Source organism: Poromitra crassiceps, assembly GCF_964638095.1.
Source record: "Poromitra crassiceps genome assembly, chromosome: 26".
NCBI lineage: Eukaryota > Metazoa > Chordata > Actinopteri > Beryciformes > Melamphaidae > Poromitra > Poromitra crassiceps.
The window spans coordinates 3822104-3846639 of record NC_139640.1 but is presented as its reverse complement, the minus strand read 5'-3'; the positions used below and the strand labels follow the sequence as shown (position 1 = coordinate 3846639).

The window sequence follows — 24536 nt, the reverse complement described above, 5'->3', positions numbered from 1 at the left end:
GCAAAATCAAACATTTTGATCGCAAACAATCACACAAGAACTCTGCAAGATCCTGGAGGGACTGGTTTGGGGGCCAAGGAAGGAGGAGGGGAGCATGCAGGAGCACCTTGCTCTATAGTGTCGTCATTCACCAATCCGCATCATTCACATCTCCAAGACACATCGCCGTCCTGTTGGACCGCGCGCTAACCGCTAAGCATCTAAGCTGCTACATGCACAGAGGCCCCCATGCATGATCACAGGCCTGGGTCAAAGGTCAAAAGGTTGACCCCCAGCAAAAAAGTGGGACTTTGTGCTAAAAGGGGTGCAGGCAGAGGCGTCTACCTTGCTGCATGAGAGCTCCAACTCCGAACCAGAAACTATTTAGCAGGGTGAAATTGTTTTCCACCACGTCCGAGTCGGGGTTGCAAGGGTGGGGGTTATACCACTCGTAGGGACTAAACCTGTTAACAGTTAACAGAGAACGCACATGCACACGCACGCATGCACGCACGCACGCGCGTACGTGCACACACACACACGCACACACACACACGCACACACAGACACACACACGTTTACTGCAGTTGCATTATAAACAAGAGCAGACATTGTAAGAGCGACAGTGGCGTCGTCCTACCTGCAGGGGGAGACAGGGGAGAGAGAACAACAAGGTTAGTCATTGGTGTCCAGAGAGGAGATGCTAGAAACACTTCCCCAATCAATATGCATCACTAGTACTGTGTGGAGAGAATTTAGATGTTGTTGTAATACCTCCTCCTAGACGTAGGGGGCGCTAGGTGCATAAAGCTATTCTTTGTTGTGGGACTTCAGTTAGAAGTCTATAAAAGGAAGTGGCGAACAGGAAGGAGGGGTCAGGAGATGGGACTGAACCACAGGGCTCTGTGTGACTTTGTTTTTGTAAATAAATCTTTTCTAATACTTTCACCTTCTGGTTTGTATTGGTTTTATGAAGTTAGAGTTATAATTCCTCACCACACTGTCATGTCAGGCTGTTCTCATGAAATGTTCATAGTACTGAAACCTATGAAAAGTAACGCATTATAATTCGTATTTATAAAACAGATAGTTCCGGTCCTTGATTGTGATTGGCTGAGCCGCGTTCGAAGCCGCTGTAAAATACTATTCACCTTATTCTTTGCCCACACATGGACGCTTCCGCATTACGTCATTTCGTAATAGTATTTCCGTTTTGACTTGCCAAAAACCGCGCAGGCAAGATGGCCGCGCACACTCCCCTCCTAAACTGGCAGAATTACTCCGCCATAAACTAACATATCTTGGCCAATACGTATGTAACATATAAAATAAAACAACCCGTAATATCATAATTTTATGTAGAATGCAGAGGATATGTAACTGTTTAGTTACACTTGCATTCCAGGAATATTGTGCTCTAAAGATGAAGTTACTTTTTCGTCCTGAAACCCACATAGGTTACGCAACCTATGTGGGATTCGAAATAACGCATCCGAGATATAAACGTTATGAATATAGCCACGTTATAAACAACAAACTAACGCTGGTGATCCGTATGGAAACAGTGTTACTCGAAATGGTTAAAAGTTATATCAATTTGGTCATTCAGTGGCATTTTACTGCCATATAACATAACTAACTAGCGGCTAATATTAGCCACAGTAAGCAACTAGCGCTGAACCGGAAGAACAAATACGTTTGCGTTGAACGCGGAACAGAGAAAAAGTGGGCGTGGTGAATAAGGTGAATAAACACACACCTGTGACTGCATCACAGTATCACTGTGCACATGTTATTTAGCTACGTTAGCTAAGCCGGAGACTTTTGAATTGTCTCTGGATAAGCCCTGCTTAGCGCCGCCTGCTGGCTGTAGCAACGTTCGTCAGCCTCAAAACGCCACTGAGTGACCGACGTCATCTGGTTGTTGGTATCTCAGCAATGCAGCTCTCCTTGCCGCTAAGCTACGGAGGGAATCATGTTTCTGGCGTAACTTGCGCTGTTTTTCCAGGCGTATCTGATGACGTGCGAATGCTGAACTGACTGGAGGGAGGCTAGAAGGACTACATTGCTTTGACGGAAGAACGATTATTATTTGTAATAAAAATAAAAATCTTTAAAAGCAATAAGCTTTTAGTTTAGTTTAAGCCAAACAACCAAGTTGTTTTACTTGCCTAAACATAACGATAAAACATGGCCCCCGCTAACGCGAGCCCGCAAGCCTGCGGGAGACGGGATGCAAAAACAGCGAGCTGCTCTGTTGTCTGACCTCTATTTGTTTGTTGTTAGTTTTTTGTCTGTTGTCTGACCGCTGTGTGTTTGTTTTGTTGTCTGGTCTGTTGTCTGACTGCTGTTTGTTTTTTTGTTTGTCTGTTGTCTGACCGCTGTTTTCTTGTGGAGAAACGGCAGAAAAACAGGAAAAAGGCGCTCTGGGATGCAGGCAGGCAGGGAGGGAGAGAGCCTCCCCACTGAATTCATAGGATTATGCACACAACTGAAGGAAAACGGTTTACGTAAGATGCATCATACGGACGTTTCATGAGAATATGTTAATCATGTAAACATCTTAGCTTGTTATGCTGTTAAACGGATTAGTAAATTAAGAGTGCATCGCGTGAATTAAGATGTCGATTTCTTCAGTGAATAACAATAGTCAAAATAAAGCATAACAAATAAATGTTGCTCATCTGAATCCCTCTCTTCTGCGTTGTACTGCCAAACGGACTCTTCACGTGGGCACGCTCATATCAAAGGCAAGTCCCTCCGTTAATTTAATTGATGGGAGTCTGAAAATAACTTCATTGTCAGTTGAGAAAAAGAACTAATAATCCTTATAATCTTGGGAGGAGCATTAATATGCAGAAGATCAAACGGTTTATTCCCATCATGCACTGCAGGCTTCACTACTCCCCCTCACTCTACACACTCCTCCTCCAGCAAAGACCTTTCTCATTTATTCATGTTAAATAAAAGTGACATTACATTAGTAAAGGTTGATTGGTCTACAATTAAACATGCTGACCTGATTTGGTTTGTGCCGGAGTATAGGGGGGGATCAGGGCCTATCTTTGCTCAAGCTGTTTAACGGACACGAGGGTTCGACGACTAATCAAATTGAAATGCATAATGTTAGACTTGTCTCCGGTTCTCGCGCTGAAAGTCAAATGCCATAACCTAGTGTGGGTCTAACATCTGCATCGAGGAGCATGTCACACTGGGGGTGTGTCTGGGTAGTGTCGAGGTAAAAGCGCTCTCCTACTACCACAGCGGAGACAGGCAGCGGTACATCTGGCTTGGTCAAGACGTTCCTACACACACAATTGGCCGTGTCTGCGGGTGGAACGCCGGCAGGGTATGAAGGTCTTTGCACACACAGTCCGATTGTTTTCGTATGCGTGTTTTTTAATCCGTCATCTGAAAACACAGACGGGTCCCAGCTCGCAGACATCTATTGACTGATGCGAAGAAAAAAAAATCGAACCTCGTCCGAAAACGCAAATGAAAATGACAGACGTAATTGTCGGACTCGGTGTGTCAATGATGATTGACACAAATGAGGTCGTATTCTTTTTTTTTTTTTCCGTGCGTCAATTTCGGATGAAAATACGGACTTGGTGTGCAAAAGCTTTGAGTCCTGGTCGCTGCACTAGCGCCTCCTCTGGTTGGTCGGGGGGTGCCTGTTCGGGGGGGGGGGGGGGGGGGTGAAACTCCTCGCTGTCAGGGGAAGAGAAGCGGCTGGTGACTGCACATGGATCGGAGGAAGCGTGTGCTAGTCTACAACTCTCCCCAGATCGGCACAGTGGGGGGTGGAGCAACGACAAGGCCAAATACAATTGGGGAGAAAAATCGGGGGGGAAAAAACGAGATGAAAAAAAAAGCTGCACTGGTGCATGTTGGGGATTTTGACGCCATGTCCTCTGGATGAAATGCAGTTTTCCTATGTTGAATCAAGGTAACATTCTACCCAATATGAAGATGTATTGTGGTATCGATAGCATGACAGCATCATAACTGCATCTCGTCATTGACTAATGGGCTTTGCTATGTATAATGTGGTTATAGTGCAACACTCTGGAGGAGATACAGCTCAAGGACCTCGGCATGTCCCCTCTCTCTCTTCCTGCTTCAAGAGAATCCTTGGCCTTAAATCAATCTGTCCGCTCACAATTGCTCCAGATTTGCTTGCTTGTCAATTTGCGATGCCAAACTGAGTTCGACTTGAGCCGCCCCCCCCACACGCTGTGACGCATCATGTGACCGACCGGCGCCCCCGCAATCCCTAAGCAGAGGTCTCCGAGCGCCATTTCCTGCCATCATGTAACCCGAAAAGCCAATTACCACTTCGCCGTGAACACGGAGGAGTCAAGTTGTCAATGGCACCCGTTGCCTGGGAGCGTGAGGAGCCCAGGGACCAGCTGGTGACGGGCGGCTGGGGCGGGCGGATTGGGCGGAAGAGGGCGGGGGATACTAAAGGGAATACTAAAGCAATCCCTTTTTGTAGGAGACAACACAGCTTAACCCGTCCCTCAATGTAGCAGCGCTCAGCCCCCTGTTTGCTGTCATTTTGATCCAATTACACACTGCCCTCAGACGTGTATCTCAGGTCATCTGTGCTGCAGCCAGGGGGAAGAAACTTTGAGCAAGGTCAGTTGGAGAGATAAGCGCAGACGGAGAGAGTAGGGAACCCAGCTAGCCAGCAGGCACCAGACAATGCCAGGCGTTTATCTTTCTATGGGTCATCCTGCAAAAAAACCCATCTGATGATGCGCACGATAACGCCAATGTCGGGAGAGATGAACCAACAGAATGGTCGTGATTAGGGGTGCACCGATCGATCGGCAAGCAATCTGTACCGGACGATTTTGACCTCAAATATGCAATCGGCTGATTGCCGATATTTCGGCTGATTGCAGATATTTTTTTATATAAAAAAAAATATATATATATATATTTATTTTTTTTAATAAAAAAAAAAGCCCTATCACTAATCAGGCTTTCCAACGATATAAAATACAATGCCAATTGGTATTATTAAAGGGGAGAAATAATCGACCGAAATAACGTTTCCAAACTTTTTTTGAGGAGTTTATTGATCGGTGATCGGTAATCGGGGATCGGTCGATGATCGGTTGGGCAGATATTTCCCATAGGCGATCGGCAATCGGTGATCGGTGGCAAAAAACGTGATCGGTGCACCCCTAGTGGTGATGCTCTCCGTCGCAGGATCAAGAGAGTGTGTGTGTCTATCTCTACATGACTTCCAAACAAATTGATTGATATTGGCCTTTAATTAAATATCGGAGCAAGGCAGCGTAGTCTCTCCTCGATCACTGCTACACAAATACAATGTGTAGAACCTGAACCCTCCCCCCCACCCCATTTAATTGTTCAGTGATTTTTTTTTGTCAATCAAATCTGAATTTAAAGGCCACAATGTATCCCAGAGTTTGAGTTTCCCCATAATGATATGAATGCTTTTTAAATGGAATTGGTCTACTACAGTGTTGTTTATCAGCGTGGGAATATCTGTGATCAGCGACTAAAAAACATCAGGATCTGCTTTCTATATTCGAACTAGTCAAACCCCCGGCTTTCGTGCTTATTATTAAGCATCAGTACGTCAGTGATGATAAATGCTAAAAAAAGAAATCGTACGATTTGAATGAAAACGTTTTCAAAATCTCCAGGATTCCAAAGAGAAATCCAAACGTTGTCACACACGTGATCGGACATGCCTTTAATATGAGCATGCAGCTACCAAAGGCAGCTTATTCAAAGATGGAGGACAGATGGTGACACATCGATGTGAGGGAAGAAGGACTTTGCAGAGAGAGAGAGATATTCTAATGTTGAGCAAGAACGCTGACAACTCGTCATGTCATTATCAGTAGTCATAATTATTTGCAGAACGAAGGGAAATATTCTGCACACATAATATGCTAAAATAATGGTCACTGAGCATTGCCTCAGCTTCTTGGTTATCTTAACCCATTGATACCTGATGCAGCATTTGTGTGTGTATCCCTTTAAGACCGGTCTTAAAGAGATACACACACAAATGCTGCATCAGGTATCAATGGGTTAAGAAAACCTGCCTGATGCGGAGGATGCAGGGAATGTGTAAACAGACTACAGCGGTGTGATGTACAATAGAGTTATTTTTTTTAGCCGTTTCATCACCTGCCTTGCAAACGAGCAGTATTGTATGTATGCTATCGGAGGGAACATCACAGCAAAAGAAAGCGCTAACATTAGCAACAGTAAACGGTGAAATATGAGGGGAGGTGGCTGTGCAACAGAGTCATCGTGTGGGTTTTTAACCTGCATCATAGAATAGGCGTAAATATGGCAAAGAGAAGCTATCATCAGACGGTGACCTAAAGGCAGGTTAACTCCTGCACCTTGTCTGTCATCAGTCCAACATTCCATCTCAAACACTATCTCACTCATACAAACACTCAATCACACAGTACAATACAAACACAAGCATACTTAAATAAAATGTATAATGTGTACATATAATATATATATATATATATATATATATATATATATATATATATATATATATATATATATATATATATATATATATATATATATATGCACCGTAAGCTAACCCCTGTGGTGTTAAATCTGTTTGCTAGACAGTTTGGTCTTTAATTTTGTGAAATGAGCACAATGTATTAAAACGCAAATAACGTGCTACGGGAAGGAAACAATATGTTTCCCCACCAGGAAAGGATTACATGAAGACACAGACATTTAGGGTGGTTTCACACTGGGGACCAGTTTCAGAGCACACAGCTTGTCCCCAAACTTACTCAAGGTCCCGTTCGTTTTATGAGTGCGAACATTGAGTTCCTTACCCGGGCACGGAACAGGGAACTGTGCCCGGGTCCACTTGAAATGGTGGTTCAGGGGGACGGTACCCTTTTCCACTCCCTCTAACCACACCTCGAACCCTACAACCTACCTATCCCTACCTAACAAGCGCAAATGCTAAATTAGCGCTTTTGGGAAGATAGAGGCCAATGCCTCCGGCCCGGCTGTCGCCAGCAGAGGCATAAAAATGGCTCGTCACACTTGTGCTACTGTCACATAATCCGAATGAAGTAATAATAATATGCTTTTTTGTATAGCACTTTTCATAACATAAAAATGCATTATCAAAGTGCTTTACAGTAAAAACCCAAGAAAAAACAACAACAATGCAGGTAAGACAGTAAAAGGGCGATATTAAACAAAAATAGTAAAAACTGTCGAAAAAGCATAAAAGGGATATTAAACAGAGGTAACCGTAAAAAAACAACACAATACCTGATAAAAAGAGAAAAATGAAATTAAACTCTTCTGCCATTTAAAGCAAGGGTATAAAAACAAGTCTTCAGCTGCTTCTTAAAACAGTTGGTGCTTCTCTTATGTGAATGGGCAGTCTATTCCAAGCCGTTGGTGCATAAAAACAGAACAACTGCTTCACCATACTTTCTGTAGTTTGCCTTTCAAGAGTTTGTGCTCATTTCACAAAAGTTTGCAAGACTGTATTGTTGTGCTAGAGACTCTACAGTAAACTCATGCAATTCATGTTTATACTGTGATTTTGTTATTTATAATGACTGAATAAAAAATTACATTACAAAATTACATTACAACTACAAGCTGACATGCATCTGTGTATACAGGAGGGAACAAAGATTAGAGTGAGGGGGGGGGGGGGATTTATACACTTACCCAAAACTTACTTCTTGTGATTATAAAGATAGGTGCATATTCTGAACCAACTTAGATGACAGTTGCCGCTTTTTATGCTCTTGTGTGATCATATCGCCAGTAACATTGGAAAACACGTGTGTTAATGGTAAAACTGTCGGGGGGCCAGGGCTGAGACAGCCGACGTCTCCCCAAAGTTTTAGAGTTAACGTGAGCTTTTCCTTTCTCTTCGCCATGCTTCAAACACCAGACACAGGCCACGAGATCAAGAGAGCCATCCATCAAAAACACATGGCCCTAGACGACCAGGCATTTTCACCAATGAAAGCACCACTCATGCAAGTCCAATCTTATCAGTGTTAGCATGATTCTGTGCAGTGGTGTAATGTAACAAAGTAATAGTACTTAAAGGAACACTCCGCCCATTTTCAACCAGCTTTGTATCATTAGAACATCAGTAGTATATCAGAAAACTGTAAACTGTTTTGAAGTCTGTCATTTAATTTGACAGTTATTGAGTGTTAACACATTGAGTGCCAGCGACGCCATATGGCGTCATTAGAAATTTACCGTAGGCTGCCAGCGACGCCAAATGGCGTCAGTAACTCCAAATCTTTTTTTGACGGGGGGGTGTCGATCTAAGCTTCTTACATCGCCTCTTACAATATTGTAGCTATTGGAGGTCTATAACCTATTTTACAAACCCATTAGGTGGCGACAGCACTCTCCTGATAAGAGAAAGTGGAGCCAAACACACAGAAGAAGTCGCTGGGGAAAAAGGAAATCGCATCGCATCCGTCCGTATGCATCGACATGCATGAAGCCAAACGCCAGCTGTGCCCGCAGCAGCTGCATCCACTGTCACAACTGAGCACCTCCGTGTCCGCTGCGACAGCACATTCGCATAATCAGCCTTATTATTCTCAACTCGAAGCATGGGAGCCCGTGACAAACACACGCGGAACCAAAAAGCTGGATGTCGCGCACCCTTCACTGTGTGTGCACAGCAAACTCAGCAGAGAGCCAACAGACACACCCAGGAGGAGGCGTGTGCAGTTGAGGGGGGGCAGCACCCAGACAGACCCAGACATCAGAAAATTAGCTTCAGAGTCAGTGATGTGCTTGAAATGTTTAATTTCACAAAAGGCTCATTATCTCAGCTCGTAGAAAAAAAGGGCTGTTTTTGGTTCAATCAAGCTATCTTCTCCGGCTCATAACTAAAGAACGGAAAATGGGATCAATAAACTTTTTTTTGCAGGTGATAGAAGAGAGTCTCATCGTTATTTGTGCGTGTTCAGTGTTTACATAGTAATTATTAAAGAAATTATATGACTGTTTTAAAATGCATTGCGGCCTATGTGGCACAGCAAGCAACCTTTTGCCCAAGGGCCGTGGCACTCAAAGTGTTAAAGTGTGGACTAGTGACATCACTGGTCCACACTAACTCAAATTAATAACTCATTAACTCAAATCAACTCTCAATAACTGTCAAACTAGATGACGGTTTTGAAGTCATTCCTCTAGTTTGACAGTTATTTAGAGTTGATTTGAGTTAATGAGTTATTCATTTGAGTTAGTGTGGAGCAGTGATGTCACTGGTCCACACTTTAACACTCAATAACTGTCAAATTAAATGACAGACTTCAAAACAATTTACAGTTTTCTGATATACTACTGATGTTCTAATGATACAAAGCTGTTTGAAAATGGGCAGAGTGTTCCTTTAAGTATTTGTATCAGAGTATCTGTACTTCAGTTTTTATATTTCTGACAACCTTCACTTTGACTCCACTACATTCCCCCAAATAAAATGTATACTTTTGCTCCACTATATTTCCCCTGGCATCTTAGTTACAAAGTCAAATCAGAAGAAATTGGGGCGTCCCCGGTGGCTCATCTGGTAGAACGCATACCACAAAGGCTTTAGTCCTTGGCGCGGCCGTCCCGGGTTCGAATCCGACGTGGTCCCTTGCTGCATGTCATCCCCCCCTCTGTCCCCCCACCCCCGCTGCCGGCCCACCATCACATCATCAAAGACAAAAAATAAAAAATAAAAAAACAAATCAGAAGAAATTTGGTAGCCTGCAAGCAGGTTGGGCAAATCAGTGCTCCTAGTGGGGTTATCAAAAAGGGCCTTTCTGTGTGGAGTTTGCATGTTCTCCACATGCTCCCCTGGGGTTTCCTCCAGAGAGGAACCTGCCAGTAAAAACATAATTTATTATTATTATTATTATTAATAATAATAATAATAATAATAATAATCAGTGCTCCCACACTCCATTCCAGTTGGTGGCGGTAAGTCACCATTCTAAGAATAAAGTCAGAATTCTGAAGATAAAGTTAGAATTCTGAGATTAAAGACAGAATTCTCAGAAATCAGAGAAAAAAGTCAGCATTCAGATTTTAATGTCAGAATTCTGAGATTAAATAAAGTCATAATAAAATAAAGTTGATGAAAGAATGAACTTTGTTTGCAAGATAACCTTCAAAAATGAGGACCACTTTTATGACTTTTGAAGCCTTTTCTGAAACAATTAAAAAAACTTTTAATGCATTTACGAATCGGAAATCATAAAAGCGATCCTCATTTGTGACGATTATCTTGCTGACCACAAAGTCTGCTGTTTCATAGAGTTTTGTTAACCACAGACACTTATTTCAGGCATTTAACCGGAATTCCCATGTAAAAATCCCATCGACTTTGAGACGAAAGAACCTGAAGTGCAGGGACACCTGGGTTGGCCCGACAAAAATGCGTCATCCCTGCGGTACACCTCTAATTAGGAACCATTGTAAAAACACGGCCGTATCTCAACGTCACGCCGTTTAGCGTTTGAAGCACGGCGAAGAAAACGAGAGAGAAGAAAAGACAGCACAAACTCTGAGACATGGCGGATAGCCAGGGAGAGGCGAGGGGAGGGGGGGGGGCAGGAGCCGTTCACATCGAGGTGGACACATCACACACACATACACACACACACACACACACACACACACACACACACACACACACACACACACACACACACACACACACACATCACACACATCCGTACGTGGCTGATATAACTTCTCTGTCCTACGGTTTGTGTTCCTGTGTATTTCTGGATCACAGAGTGTGTGCAAAACAGGCAAGGAATAACTTAGCAGCCTTTCCAAGTGCCAATCTGGTCAAATTCTAGCAGGGCTCCCACACATTTTCATGCGTAAGACTTCAAAACTTTTACCATGACTTTTCAAGGATCCATAATTCCCGAGTGAGACGCGGACTGAATCAAAATCCGAAAAATATGACTACACTGGACAAATAGGACACACATCTTATTATGTTGGATTGACGTCAACAGCTACATTACATGGACGGTTATCCATAGAGACAGTCTGCATGTCTGGGAACGCCCACAAAATGTTAAACGGCTGGCGCGCGAGTGGGGTAAAACCGCCCATATATCTCATGGGCTGACTCACCAAAAGACGGTGCTGCGGCTCTAAACTACAGGTTTGGGGGTTCTGGAGCAGAACACAAGACGTCTGCTCAGATGTGCGTTTACTGCGGTGGTTAAATCCCCCGATCGTGTCTGCCTGGGCTGGGCTATCAGCTCAATTCTAACGTTGCTGAATGGATAGAACGGGGGAATTTACCCCACCCTGACCACGCCCCCAGCCAGGCTGAGCCAGCTAAACCAGCGTCTATGACGAGACGTGGCCTCAACCTATGGAGGATTACTGTAACAATTTCATTACACACAACAGAATTCCATGACTTTTCCTCAACTTTACACGATTTTACAAAATCCCATGAAATTCCATGACTTCTCCAGGTTTTCTGACTGTGGGAACCCTGTAAGTCTAGTTGAACTGGAAGAAAAAACTGAGTCTTTGCATGAATTAATCCAATTGAGAAATCGGGCAAATATCCTTTTGAGCCTTTATGGATGAATTGCATAAAATGATTGCATGGAGATGCTGCAGGTGACTCTGGGCTATGACACACGACCATCGATTAATGTCGGTTTTGTCACCGAGTGATGAGCTTCAACTGTAATTACAGATATCCTGTTATTAGTCAGATGGGCAAGGTAGCCCCTTTCACGACTGTGTTGTCACTCTGCTCCTACACAGTCCCTTATACCATCGTTAACCAATTGATACCTGATGCAGCATTTGTGTGTATATCCCTCATTTGTGTGCGTATCCCTTTAAGACCGTCTTAAAGGGATACACACACAAATGCTGCATCAGGTATCGATGGGTTAAGAAAGCCCAGAGAAAACTCAAAGGAAGAGTCTTGTGATCTTGGCCGGTCAGGGTTGAAAGCTTGGCAGTTGCTAATCAATATTTTGAATATATTTCCTTCCAGCCATCACGGTGCTCGCTATCGGCCCCTGCTGGACACCGGTCCCGTACACCTTAATATGCTTCATGTTTATTGTTGCAATAGGCCGACCAAAACTCGAGGAGTTTCTTTAGAAATAGATTTAAAATCGAGCTTTCAACCCTGACCGCCCAAGATTACAAGACAACGTCGGTGAGTACCTTTGAAATTTCTCTGTGACACTTGTAAGACCTGAGCATCGTTGGCCCCACCTCGGCTTGAGACTTTAATTCGTGGGCTTTCCTAACGATCGTACCGTTTAAGGGGACTGTGTAAGAACGGAGTGACAACACAGTCGTGAAAGGGGCCTATATATGTGCTAAGCTTGCAATCGCTAGAAAGTGACATGTTACCTGGCTATGACAAACAGCACACAACTGACACCCAAGTAAGCCAGCAGAATATACATCCAGATATCGGGCGAGAGGGGATTGAGGAAGGAGAAGACCCCGGGGTTGGTTCCGTTGGGCTTGCGGTAGAGTATACTTATCCCCAGCGTCATGAAGGGCTTGGAGAAGTCGATGACCTTCTCGCGGGCGTAGGTGATGGCGAGCGGGGCCACTGCAAGATCAGCTCTCTGTCAACAGCAAAACAGAGGAGGGAAGAGGGATAGGACCGTATATCAGGAAGCACATTTAGAAGCAATCAAATTAAGAAAACAGGGTCTTTACACAGTCTGTCCCGAGGCACTTAGCGAGAAATTTAAAGCCACCCCGCCCCCCTCTCTCTCTCTCTCTCTCTCTGTCTGTCAAGTACTGCACACTCTCCCTGCTAAAACAAACCACTTGTTATTTAAAGTTCCTGCTAAGTGCAGCCCACACATGGAACAGTTTGCCAACAACACTCATCAGAGACATGTGACACAAAATTATTCAAATTCATGGTTAAAGCAGCAACGAGGAACTTTAAACTGGTTATGAAACAGGCTAAATGTAATACCAATGCCTCACATCTTACCTACATCCACAAATGAGACCATCAGTGAGGAGATCAGCGATTTCTATATAGCCTTTTGAGATGCCTGTGCGCTGGTCGGGCACACGTCTATCGTGTGTCAAGTGTGAAACGGGCAGTGTTGGGGGTAACTCATTGCAAAAGTAACATATTACATGTAATATATTACTTTTAGCAGTAACTCAGTAATATAACTTATTACTTATAGGATTTCTGTAATATTATACCAGTTATTTTCTCAAGTAACTCAAGATACAAATTGAGTTACATTTTATTCAATCTAAGCACATATTTAAAAAAGATACAATCATTTCCTAATCAAACTTATTTGTTTTTATGCAAATAACCACTATAGATGACAATAACAAAGGAAAGGGAATTAAATCGATATATCGGTTATCGGCCGATAATATCGGTGGACCGATATATCGGTCGGGCTCTAGTTTGGTTGACATCTTTCTATTCACCTTATGTAGCCACGCCCATTTGACCCGGTTCTTTGGCCGTCCTACGACTTCCGGCAAAAAAAAAAGAAAAAAAATGGCTGGCTGCTCCAATATAATCTAACTCTGAATTAACTAATAATTTAGCCAATTGTATGTAACATACCAAATAAAAGCAAACGGCAATGTCTAAGAATGCAATACCATGTAACTGGCTCGTTAAGTCTCGCATTCCAGGGAATTACGTTAACGTGTGCGGGTCTTATAGACGTAAGTGGCTCGACCTTCTGAAGCTTTCTTTGTTGGAGTCCAGGTATGTTTTACAAGAAAGTGCTCGTCATTGTCGACGATAACGTTATCTGACCTGGCTAACAGTGGATACTCGCTTGCTTGCTGTGTACCGAGCTCAAAGTAGTAGGCTACGTTCTTTATTTTACCCCCTGCGCTGTCCGCTACAAAAACAACTCTCTTCTTCATGACGTTCTTTCATATTTGGCGCCGTGACCGCCGGAAGTGTTAGACGGACCCGGAAGAATTTGGCCCACTGTAAGGTCTGAACATAAGGTGAATAGGCCCATTGTGATTAGTGGTTTGCTTGACATAGTTCTTCACGAGACATTGTAGATTAGATAAGATAAAATTCTGCTTCAGCATTGCATGTTTTATGCTATCATACTGCATTTTAATTATTTTACTCTGGGCTTGGCAGCAGCACCGCCAGTTTCTTCTCTGGGAAATCTTAAACTTTCAATAACGTTTTTTTGTAGATGTCATTGGTCAAGAAATTGTCCCCCCCCCTTGTAACATTAGGTGGGGGGGGGGGGGGGGGGGGGCATTTACATGCACCAGGATAGAGTCCTGTTTGAAGCTGATTGACTTTCACTTGATTCAGTCAGACTAAATGTCTCTCTCAAGTTGGAAAAATGTCACGTGCATGCAACATGACAAAGTTGTGTCCACGTCATTCCTTCCTCTGACTGCATTCGATGTCCACTCTGAATGTAGAGTCAGATTGTTTGTGTACCTGTGTGCATTGTACAATATTTGTAAGAAGTTTGATATCTGATCAACATTGAAATGCCCTTTCCACAGTTATTCAAGTATGGTGTTATTCCTCCTTGGACATTGCATTGAAGTCGTGCTTATGTTAAACTTGTGCCTATGAGTTATAGAGAGGATGTACAACCTGTCCAGCCAATCATGTTACCATATCTGGGGTGAAAACACTGACAGTTCATAAATCTCAGGCTGTCATGTGACCGTAAATGCTAAACATTCACAACGAGGTCAAATGGTGAATTTCTCAAAGAGATCTCCTTTTTGTCCCATGAAGGTTGCCATATATCACTAGACTGCACCGAATGAGCTTAGTGATCACAATTGTGATATATGGAAAAAGTAGCCCATGTCTGATATCAGGCAGGGTATTGTATATTTAAGCAATATAGCATGAGAGCCAGTGTGTTGTGGAGAATATATACTGTATATCCCGCTGATAAGCTGTTATCCCACTCGGCCTGCGGCCTCGTGGGATAACAGCTTATCAGCGGGATATATGCCACAACACCACGCAGCTTGAGTGCTATATTGCTTTTATAAAACGGTTTCCAAGTATAATAATATAATAATAATAATACTATAAGTCCGACTGGCATGGCATTCTGATAGAGTCAGTTGAAACACTACTGTAAGGCGGGACCGCAAGAACGTGCGGGTGATTTGATTGGATCGTTCTGGAGACTGAAGTTGACATTGGCCAATCCTGGCGCTTGCTGAGAAGCTGAGTGCTTTCTGCAAAGCCCGACACCAACTAACGTTACGGGGTTAAATGCGGGGTTAAATGCGGGGTTAACAGCCTTTTTTTTGCAAAGAAGACATTAGCCCGCGTCTATTCTTGTACAAAACATAGTTTTCTGCGAAGTATTAGTAAAGTTATAAGCGAAGATCGATTCACAAGGATCTGACAGCTGTCTCCGCCATTAGTTTTTTTTTACATTGTCATTTGAGGTAACCAAAGGCTTTTAGTAAGAGAGTTGCCATGGGTTATTGGATTTATACAATGGCTGTGAACCAATCAGATTGCTTGATTTGAGAGAGCCGTTTTATAATCCCAGTTATACAACTAAACCTATCTGAACAACTAAGGCTGTGTGTCCATATAGCATATTTTTTTTCTGAGAGCCAGCATCTCCTTTCCTCATTAAAAGCAACGGGAGATGGCCACAATGTGCACAAAAGGCAGCCGCTGTGTGTTTTCACAGCGGAGCGCTTTCAAAAGCTGAAAGATGTTCAACTTTTCAGAAAAGCTCCAGGTGACGTGAACCCGCTTTTCCCAGACAACCACTTGCACTGATGGAGACGCTGGCCGTTTCACATACCGTCCATAGCAACAATGTGTAGGAACTTAGAAGTCAAAGTGCTGCTGGTGGAGAAATAGGATGCAATTGTTGAATTTACGTTACTGTAACAGTGATCATAAAGGCAGTATGGATACTGGGACATGTATTGTAAATATCTGGCAAGCCTTTTCTTGGTCCACAACACTGTATTTGTCTGCTAGAAGAGCTAACCAGCTGGGTAGTTGTTATTAGTTTCCAGGACGCTGGATTAACGAAATTGAACGAGACATCGGTGAAGGAAGGTGCCCACTTGAAAACCCCCAATGACATGCTTCATACTGCTGTTGGCTAGGGTAGGTAACTGGTGATTTGTATATTGTTTGTTAGCTTGTTAGCCTGTTAGCTTGTTTGTTATATTGTTTGTTGGCTTGTTTTTAATCTGGATTGGGCTTCTAAATGTGTTTTACCTCGGATTTTGGCACATGGAATATATATATATATTTTTTTACCTTTATTTAACCAGGTAAGTCATTAAGAACACATTCTTATTCACAATGGCGACCTGTAACATCTTGTCCTGTGTATTAATTAAAAGTGCTCCAGGCAAAAAATAAATAAAAAAAATCAGCTGCTGAATAAATCTAGATGTGTTTACTGTCCTCTGCTTTGAGCATCAGACGGACCCGAATATCATTTTGCTAAATTCTTTTGACAGGATATTTCCAACTCAATTCACCACTTCCTCCTCAGCTGAACTTCTTCCCCGTGAGTCTCCTCCTCCCGACACTTCTGAGGCCTCTGACGTCTCCTGCAATCACCGTCTGTCTAAGTCATGCGTGGACCCTGCAACACCCGCGCTCGACATCGTCTCATCGGGGGGATTGAGCCTTTCGCCCGTGGAAAGAGCAGGATCTCTGTCACGACAAGCCAATCACTGGCTGATCAAACACAGACCAGACGAGCAGACGCGTCTTACGGCGTTAAGGGAGACTCTGCTGCTTTTAATGGGGTCAGATATTGACTATTGGCTGTGCAACGCCTGCTATTTTTCTGCCCCGTGCAGTTTCTCCTAACTGGGACTTAGTTTGTCAAGCTTAATGATCTCTACACTGTGGGCAGAACGTGTGCGTTAGTGTGTGTGTGTGAGTGAGTGTGTGTGTGTGTGTGTGTGTGTGTGTGTGTGTGTGTGTGTGTGTGTTTTTAATAAGCTCTGTAGGGGAAACTACTCGAGACAGAATCTATGCTCTCAACGCATCGCTGTTCTCTCAATGCAGGAGCGGCAGTTGCTACCTCGCCTCGTCTTTCCTTCTTCTTTCTTTCTTTCTTTCTTTCTTTCTTTCTTTCTTTCTTTCCTTCTTTCCTTCTTTCTTTCTCTCTTTCTTTCTTTCTTTCCTTCTTTCTCTTCTTTCTTTCTTTCTTTCTTTCTTTCTTTCCTTCTTTCTTTCTTTCTTTCTCTCTTTCTTTCTTTCTTTCTTCTTTCTTTCTTTCCTTCTTTCTTTCTTTCTTTCTTTCTTTCTTTCCTTCTTTCTTTCTTTCTTTCTTTCCTTCTTTCTTTCTTTCTTTCTTTCTTTCTTTCTTTCCTTCCTTCTTTCTTTCTTTCTTTCTTTCTTTCTTTCCTTCTTTCCTTCTTTCTTTCTTTCTTTCTCTCTTTCTTTCTTTCTTTCCTTCTTTCCTTCTTTCCTTCTTTCTTTCTTTCTTTCTTTCTTTCTTTCCTTCTTTCTTTCTTTCTTTCCTTCTTTCCTTCTTTCTTTCTTTCTTTCTTTCTTTCTTTCCTTCTTTCTTTCTTTCTTTCCTTCTTTCTTTCTTTCTTTCTTTCTTTCTTTCTTTCCTTCTTTCTTTCTTTCTTTCTTTCTTTCCTTCTTTTCTTCTTTCTTTCTTTCTTTCTCTCTTTCTTTCTTTCTTTCCTTCTTTCCTTCTTTCCTTCTTTCTTTCTTTCTTTCTCTCTTTCTTTCTTTCTTTCTTTCTTTCTTTCTTTCTTTCCTTCTTTCTTTCTTTCTTTCTTTCTTTCTTTCTTTCTTTCTTTCGTTCTTTCTTTCTTTCTTTCTTTCTTTCCTTCTTTCTTTCTTTCTTTCTTTCCTTCTTTCTTTCTTTCTTTCTTTCTTTCTTTCTTTCCTTCTTTCTTTCTTTCTTTCTTCTTTCCTTCTTTCTTTCTTTCTTTCTTTCCTTCTTTCCTTCTTTCTTTCTTTCTTTCTCTCTTTCTTTCTTTCTTTCTTTCTTTCTTTCTTTCTTTCTTTCTTTCCTTCTTTCTTTCTTTCTTTCTTTCTTTCCTTCTTTCTTTCTTTCCTTCTTTCCTTCTTTCTTTCTTTCTTTCTCTCTTCTTTCTTTCTTTCTTTCCTTCTTTCCTTCTTTCTTTCTTTCTTTCTCTCTTTCTTTCTTTCTTTCTTTCTTTCTTTCTTTCCTTCTTTCTTTCTTTCTTTCTTTCTTTCTTTCCTTCTTTCTTTCTTTCTTTCTTTTTCTTTCTTTCTTTCTTTCCTTCTTTCTTTCTTTCTTTCTTTCTTTCTTTCTTTCCTTCTTTCCTTCTTTCTTTCTTTCTTTCTCTCTTTCTTTCTTTCTTTCCTTCTTTCCTTCTTTCCTTCTTTCTTTCTTTCTTTCTCTCTTTCTTTCTTTCTTTCCTTCTTTCTTTCCTTCTTTCCTTCTTTCTTTCTTTCTTTCTTTCTTTCTTTCCTTCTTTCTTTCTTTCTTTCCTTCTTTCTTTCTTTCTTTCTTTCTTTCTTTCTTTCCTTCTTTCTTTCTTTCTTTCTTTCTTTCTTTCCTTCTTTCTTTCTTTCTTTCTTTCCTTCTTTCCTTCTTTCTTTCTTTCTTTCTTTCTTTCTTTCCTTCTTTCTTTCTTTCTTTCTTTCTTTCTTTCTTTCTTTCTTTCTTTCGTTCGTTCCCGCACAGTATGTCTCGGTGCAGTGCAGCACCCCATCACTGCATCTTCTTGATCCTTGGATCCGCAGAGAACAGCTTTGCCATCTTGTCTTGGTTAAACTCTTTGGGCCCTATCGTCGCAACGGTGGTCATTTTGCGTTATGCCCGTTTTGCAAAGTCCTAATTGTGGGCGTGTCGGGCCGCTGGGCTTCACGTCATCTCGGCGCAAACCTCCATAGGCGTGTTTATGCCCATAAAGGATTCACAAGTGTGAGATCACTCAACAGAAGAGAGAGAGGGCCGCCGCGCAATTACGCAGCGATGTACCAAAGCGTGCGCTTACTGTAATTAGACGTTTCGTTCATATAGGCTATAACATAGGCCTACACTTCTAAAAATATGTGTTTCTTTAATAGGGTAGGAATGTGTGAAATTTTACTTCTAGCCTAGCCTGTCAGAATTGTCCACTCTGGTTAAGCCATTGACTGCGGTCACGCCATCCGCGCTGTGGAGAAGCTGGTCTTGCATGCGTGCAATTGCAGGGAAAGAGGTTACTGTACGGGCCGGACACTACGGGTGTTGTGCCAAAAAGTGATTTGCGTTTTGAATTGGATTAGGGGAACGAGGGTCTGGCGGGGCGGGAGTCTGTGTGTAGCCCGGGGTGCTGGAGGGGGGTCTTCCCCGGAGAAGGTGGGAGCTGGACGGGTAGGCAGGCTGGGTGGTGGGGTGGGGGTGGGTCGGTGCCCTGGGTGTTTTGGGGCCGGCCATGGTGCTCACAGGGTGGGGAGAGGCAGCTTGGCACAACACCATCACAACTTTCTCAAAAGCAATCTACTGTTACCTCACACCACAGACCTGTATGGTCGGGAATTATGTAGCCTAATAAAACCATGACAAACGAATTCTCATTTTTAAATCAAGGTGTGTTTTTTCTGCAATGTAGGCTATAGTTGAAAATCAACGTGGCATTCCGAGGAGAGAAGAGTGTGTGCAGGCGTCCATGCCGTGCGTAAATTTCCTGCACTGCCCGGCAAATACGGTCTGCACTCAGGCGTACGTACGCCTGGCGTAGTGGGGCACGCAAGGCCATTTTTTCTAACACATTGCGCTGGAACGCCTATTTTGGCACGGGGAATGCCCAAACCTCTCTTTGCGCTCGGAACATACCGACGGTATATCTTCACCAGAGCGCAAAATGACACTTGCGGGTGGGAGATGATAGGCTAGAGGCCCACGGACACGCCTGGGCCACGCCTACACCTGCGTCTGCGCTTAGACCCCAGTGCAAAACTGGACGGTGGAGGCAGACGATAGCTTAAGACGCTGGGAAGATAGCAATGAGAGGCGCGCAAACGGCAGCGCAAAGGATCCGTAAAAAAAACTAGAGTTTAGAGCAGGGGTCGGCAACCTATGACACGCGTGTCACCTCTGGCATGCGAAGGGTTAACCAGTGCCAGCGCACAGCAGCATGTGAGTGTTTTTGTAGAAACGTTGATGCGCCAAATTACCTATTTCACAACCATTTGCAGTTGCGCGGCCTTTTAGGGTCTTTACGGTAGCACCACAGTGTACTTAGCTGCCTCTGATTGGTTGCCTCCTTGCGTTCCATACATTCCAGATACACAGCTGACCAGCAGCAGAACTCAGATAGTGCTACGCACTAAAGACAAACAATGGCAGGTCCTCTGGCTAAAAGATGCAGGCATTTCCAGCAATCGTGGACAGAGGACTGGGGGTTTGTGCATAAGAATGACTGTGCTGTGTGCACCTTATGTCTGGAAAGTGTTGTGTGCCGAACGACAAGTGTTAAACGCCACTTTGACACGAAACACGAGAACGTCTTCAAGGATGAGACAGACAGGGCTGAATCTGTTAAACGCTCCGTGTCCAGGTACAGGAAACAAACACCCTCAAAACCTTTGTCACTGCTAAAAACCACCACCGCTCATTGCATTGCAAAACATGGCAAACCGTTCACCGATGGCGAATACATTAAGGAGGCTTTCCTGTTCGTTCCTCTTTGTCCGAAATTGACGCACGTAAAAAAGACGAATACGACCTCATTTGTGCCAATCATCATTGACACAGCGAGTCCGACAGTCCGTGTGTGTGTGTGTGTGTGTGTGTGTGTCTGTGTGTGCAGAGCCAGATTAACACCCCCAGGGGCCCCGGGGCACTGAAGCTCCCAGGGGCCCCCCTACCCATCGTCCGGATGTTTGGATGTTTTTTCGCCATATTTAGAGGAATATCTCATTTTAAATAAACATTAGTATTATACTGTTATGTTATTATTCCATTTCTGAGATTCAGTTTCTCACTCACTCATAGACGATTCTAGGCTTTGCAAAGAGGTAGCACCAGCAGGATAAAGATATTAGTCTGACTGGGGGGTTTCTAGGGGGGGCTGTGCCCCCCCTGGACAAAGACATTTTGTACATTTTAAAGTAAAATGCATGAATCTGATGCACTCTGAGAGCAAAAGGAAGAGGCTAATCTTCACATTAACATCCTCTTCACTGTGCTGTGGCTTTACAATGATGAAAAAATAATTGACATTACATTTCCAATACAAAACAGCAGAGGGTGCCGCAGCACCACAAGCACCCCCACTTCCCGCGCCCCTGGTCACCACCTGCCCACAGGCATCCAATGAGACTAAATCATCAGACTTAATCTTCTTGGAAACACATTTTATTTTGTCCTGATTGGTCTTAGATTTGTGTCATAGTTCTGTGGAGCCCAACATGAGCCCGACAAAAAAAAAAAAAAAAAAAAAAAAAATTTGGAGGGCCCCTTCACCCCGAGGGCCCCGGGGCACCTGCCCCGTTGGCCCTATGGTTAATCCGGCCTTGTGTGTGTGTGTGTGTGTGTGTGTGTGGGGGGGGGGGGGGTGAACACTTTGTAAGAGAGTGGATTTCATTGAAAAACTGTACGGGAGCTGTGCATATATTTTATCTATTTTTGTTTTAGGTTATTGTTGAAGACCAATAATTCAGTACAGTTTTGACCTTTGCTGGTATTTGCACTGCAACACTCTGCAATGGCAACTGTGTATATAATTTTTTTAATATAGATTTTTTAGATTATTACTGAAGTTCAAGTCAGACGTGACATTTGAATGTCCTGATTTTTTGGATGGAATAAAATTGCAAATCTGTTGGCAATTTAAATGTTGATGTGCGAGTCATTCATCTTGGTGTGGCACACTGATGGACAAGAACATTTGCAAAAGTGTCACTTCATACCAAAAAGGTTGCTGACCCCTGGTTTAGAGTCACAATATTGTTATAGTATACAGATATCAAAGCTGGTGGGCTTTATGGAAAGAGCGTGACTCGAACTGGTTAACAGTTATATCAAATTGCATGGTCATTCAGTGGTGTTTTACGCCCACGTAACTAGAGAAAAATAGAGAAAAAGAAGATGTGAGGGTTGAATATGAGACTAAATGATTTGTTCAGATGGATGTTTTCTGCAGTGTTCATGCGGCATCGTAGATCCTTGACATTGGGAGCAGGGGCGTTTCTACGGGTGGGTCTGGGTAGGCCACTTCTTGCCCTGGCCCACCCAAAAAAATAAATAAAAATTAATTGTTTGTTTTCTAGAGGCAAACTTGCTGCTGCCTTGCTAGCTAATGGTTTTGTAGCTTAAAAACGCAGGGCACATCATCTCCAGAGTCTAATGCATGACGACTTCATGACATCTAGGAATTTTGCGCGCTTCCCGCGCAAAATTTCGGCATGCAATTGCCCCACCAATTTGATCCAGGCCCACCCATAATTGAATTTCTGCCTACGCCCCTGATTGGTTGACTCACGTGGTCCATGAGCTCCTTGACCATGCCGTTCCACTGCCCCGTGGTCTCCTCCTGCGCGCCGTACCTCCCATCCTCCACCAGGTGGAGCTCGTAGCTGAAGCCCAGGATGGCGGCCAGCTCTCTCAGCAGGTCTATGCAGTAGCCCTCGAAGCGGTCGTTCCCGTAGAGTGGCTTGTCCGACTTCTTGAACATCACGTACGGCTCCTCCTGTCGGTGTGGGGGGGGGGGAATCGGAGGGGATCAGCCAAGTGTGTAACGGTGTGATGTACTCACAGCAACAACAAGCAGTGTTGGGGGTAACTCATTACAAAAGTAACATATTACATGTAATATATTACTTTGAGCAGTAACTCAATAATATAACTTATTACTTGTAGGATTTCAGTAATATTATAACAGTTACTTTGTCAAGTAACTCAAGTTACAAATTGAGTTACATTTGATTAAATCAAAGCACATATTTCAAAAAGATACAATCATTTCCTAATCAAACTGTGTGTTTTTATGCAAATAACCACTATAGATGACAATAAGAAAGGAAAATAATAACATTTAGAATTTTGGACTGTTTACACTGATTTCAAGGTGGTTGAAATTATTTTTCGGGATGGTTCGGATGTCATTCTGCTGCTGCTGTTATTTTGATGAAAGTAATGCAAAAGTAGTGTAATAAGTAATGAGTTACTCTACACAGAAAGTGTCAAATGAAAGTAACTAGTAATATGTAGTATATTACATTTTGAAAGTAACTTGCCCACCACTGACAACAAGCATGTTAATTCCAGAAAGGGGAGTGGCTTCAATAGTGTGGGAGTGGTTTGGTTACAAATGAGCATGTACAACAAACCACGATAATATTTGAAGGCAAACTGTTTTTTATTGATTTATGCTTGAAGGAGGAGAGCTTTTGCACACCTAAAACAAACATAGGAGGACAAACACCGACTATAATAAAAAGGAGGACTCCGGCAACACTGTCTTCACTTCATCCGATAGAGACAGTCCGCATGTCTGGGAACGCCCACAAAATGTTAAACGGCTGGCGCATGAGTGGGGTAAAACCGCCCATATATCTCATGGGCTGACTCACCAAAAGACGGTGCTGCGGCTCTAAACTACAGGTTTGGGGGTTCTAGAGCAGAACACAAGACGTCTGCTAAGATGTGCGTTTACTGCGGTGGTTAAATCCCCGATCGTGTCTGCCTGGGCTGGGCTATCAGCTAAATTCTAACTTTGCTGAATGGATAGAACGGGGGTTTTTACCCCACCCTGACCCCGCCCCCAGCCCGGCTGAGCCAGCTAAACCAGCGTCTATGACGAGACATGGCCTCAACCTATTGTGAATGTGATGAAGGTCTGCGTACCGAAACGTTATTCTTCTTTTCTTTATCAAACTCTTTAATTGCAAGTGAAGACAGCCCTCCTTTTGATTATTTATTTATGCTGACATCTCAAATGTATTTTAAGACATATTTTGTTGCAATTAGTTCTTTAAATTAATAACATATTTTTCAGTATTTTGTCATATTGTCAAGAATATCGTTATTGCAGAAATACCCTGAAATAATGTGATATTATTTCAGGGCCATATCGCCCCCCACCCCTACTGTAGATCAGTCTCTGGGGCACTTGGCATCTTTAAGGCCTATCTGAGCGGGGGTGTCTGATGTGCGAGATAGGCCTTTTGAGCCGCGGCCAGGCCCGGTTTTACAGGGGTGCAAAAGCACGCATTGCACCCTTATTTTAATTGTCTGCATGCTCAGTTGAAAAGTAAAGAAAAAAAAAAAAAAAATGCTGCAGCTGCACACTTACTGTTTAATGAATTATAATTGTTGTTTTTCTTTGTTCTTTGATGTGAATGTATGGCTTTTTGGCACCTATATGTAACCTTTTAAGGTTGAGATAATTGTATTATCATTATATGGTCCAAATATTTCAGTAAAGCACTTGAAACGCTTCAAATATTCTTGCTTGGCTGGTATCATTCTACCTGAAATGATGGTAAAACGCATTATCTTTAGTAAAATAACATGTCAAATTTTTGGCCCATGCATGTGCACCCCTTCCTATCT

At 43.0% G+C, this 24536-nt stretch overlaps 1 protein-coding gene across 1 annotated transcript in view; it reads right to left on the bottom strand.

Moving 5' to 3' along the window:
• Positions 1-24536, bottom strand: part of LOC310798896 (glutamate receptor ionotropic, kainate 2-like) — a gene marked incomplete at both ends in the record, with an annotated part of 373179 nt that overhangs the window by 111536 nt on the left and 237107 nt on the right. Inside the window, 3 exons of the mRNA XM_083661456.1 lie at positions 325-443; positions 12415-12638; positions 22465-22671. Coding sequence (XP_083517582.1) covers positions 325-443; positions 12415-12638; positions 22465-22671 — 550 coding nt within the window. The remainder of the gene's footprint in view (positions 1-324; positions 444-12414; positions 12639-22464; positions 22672-24536) is intronic.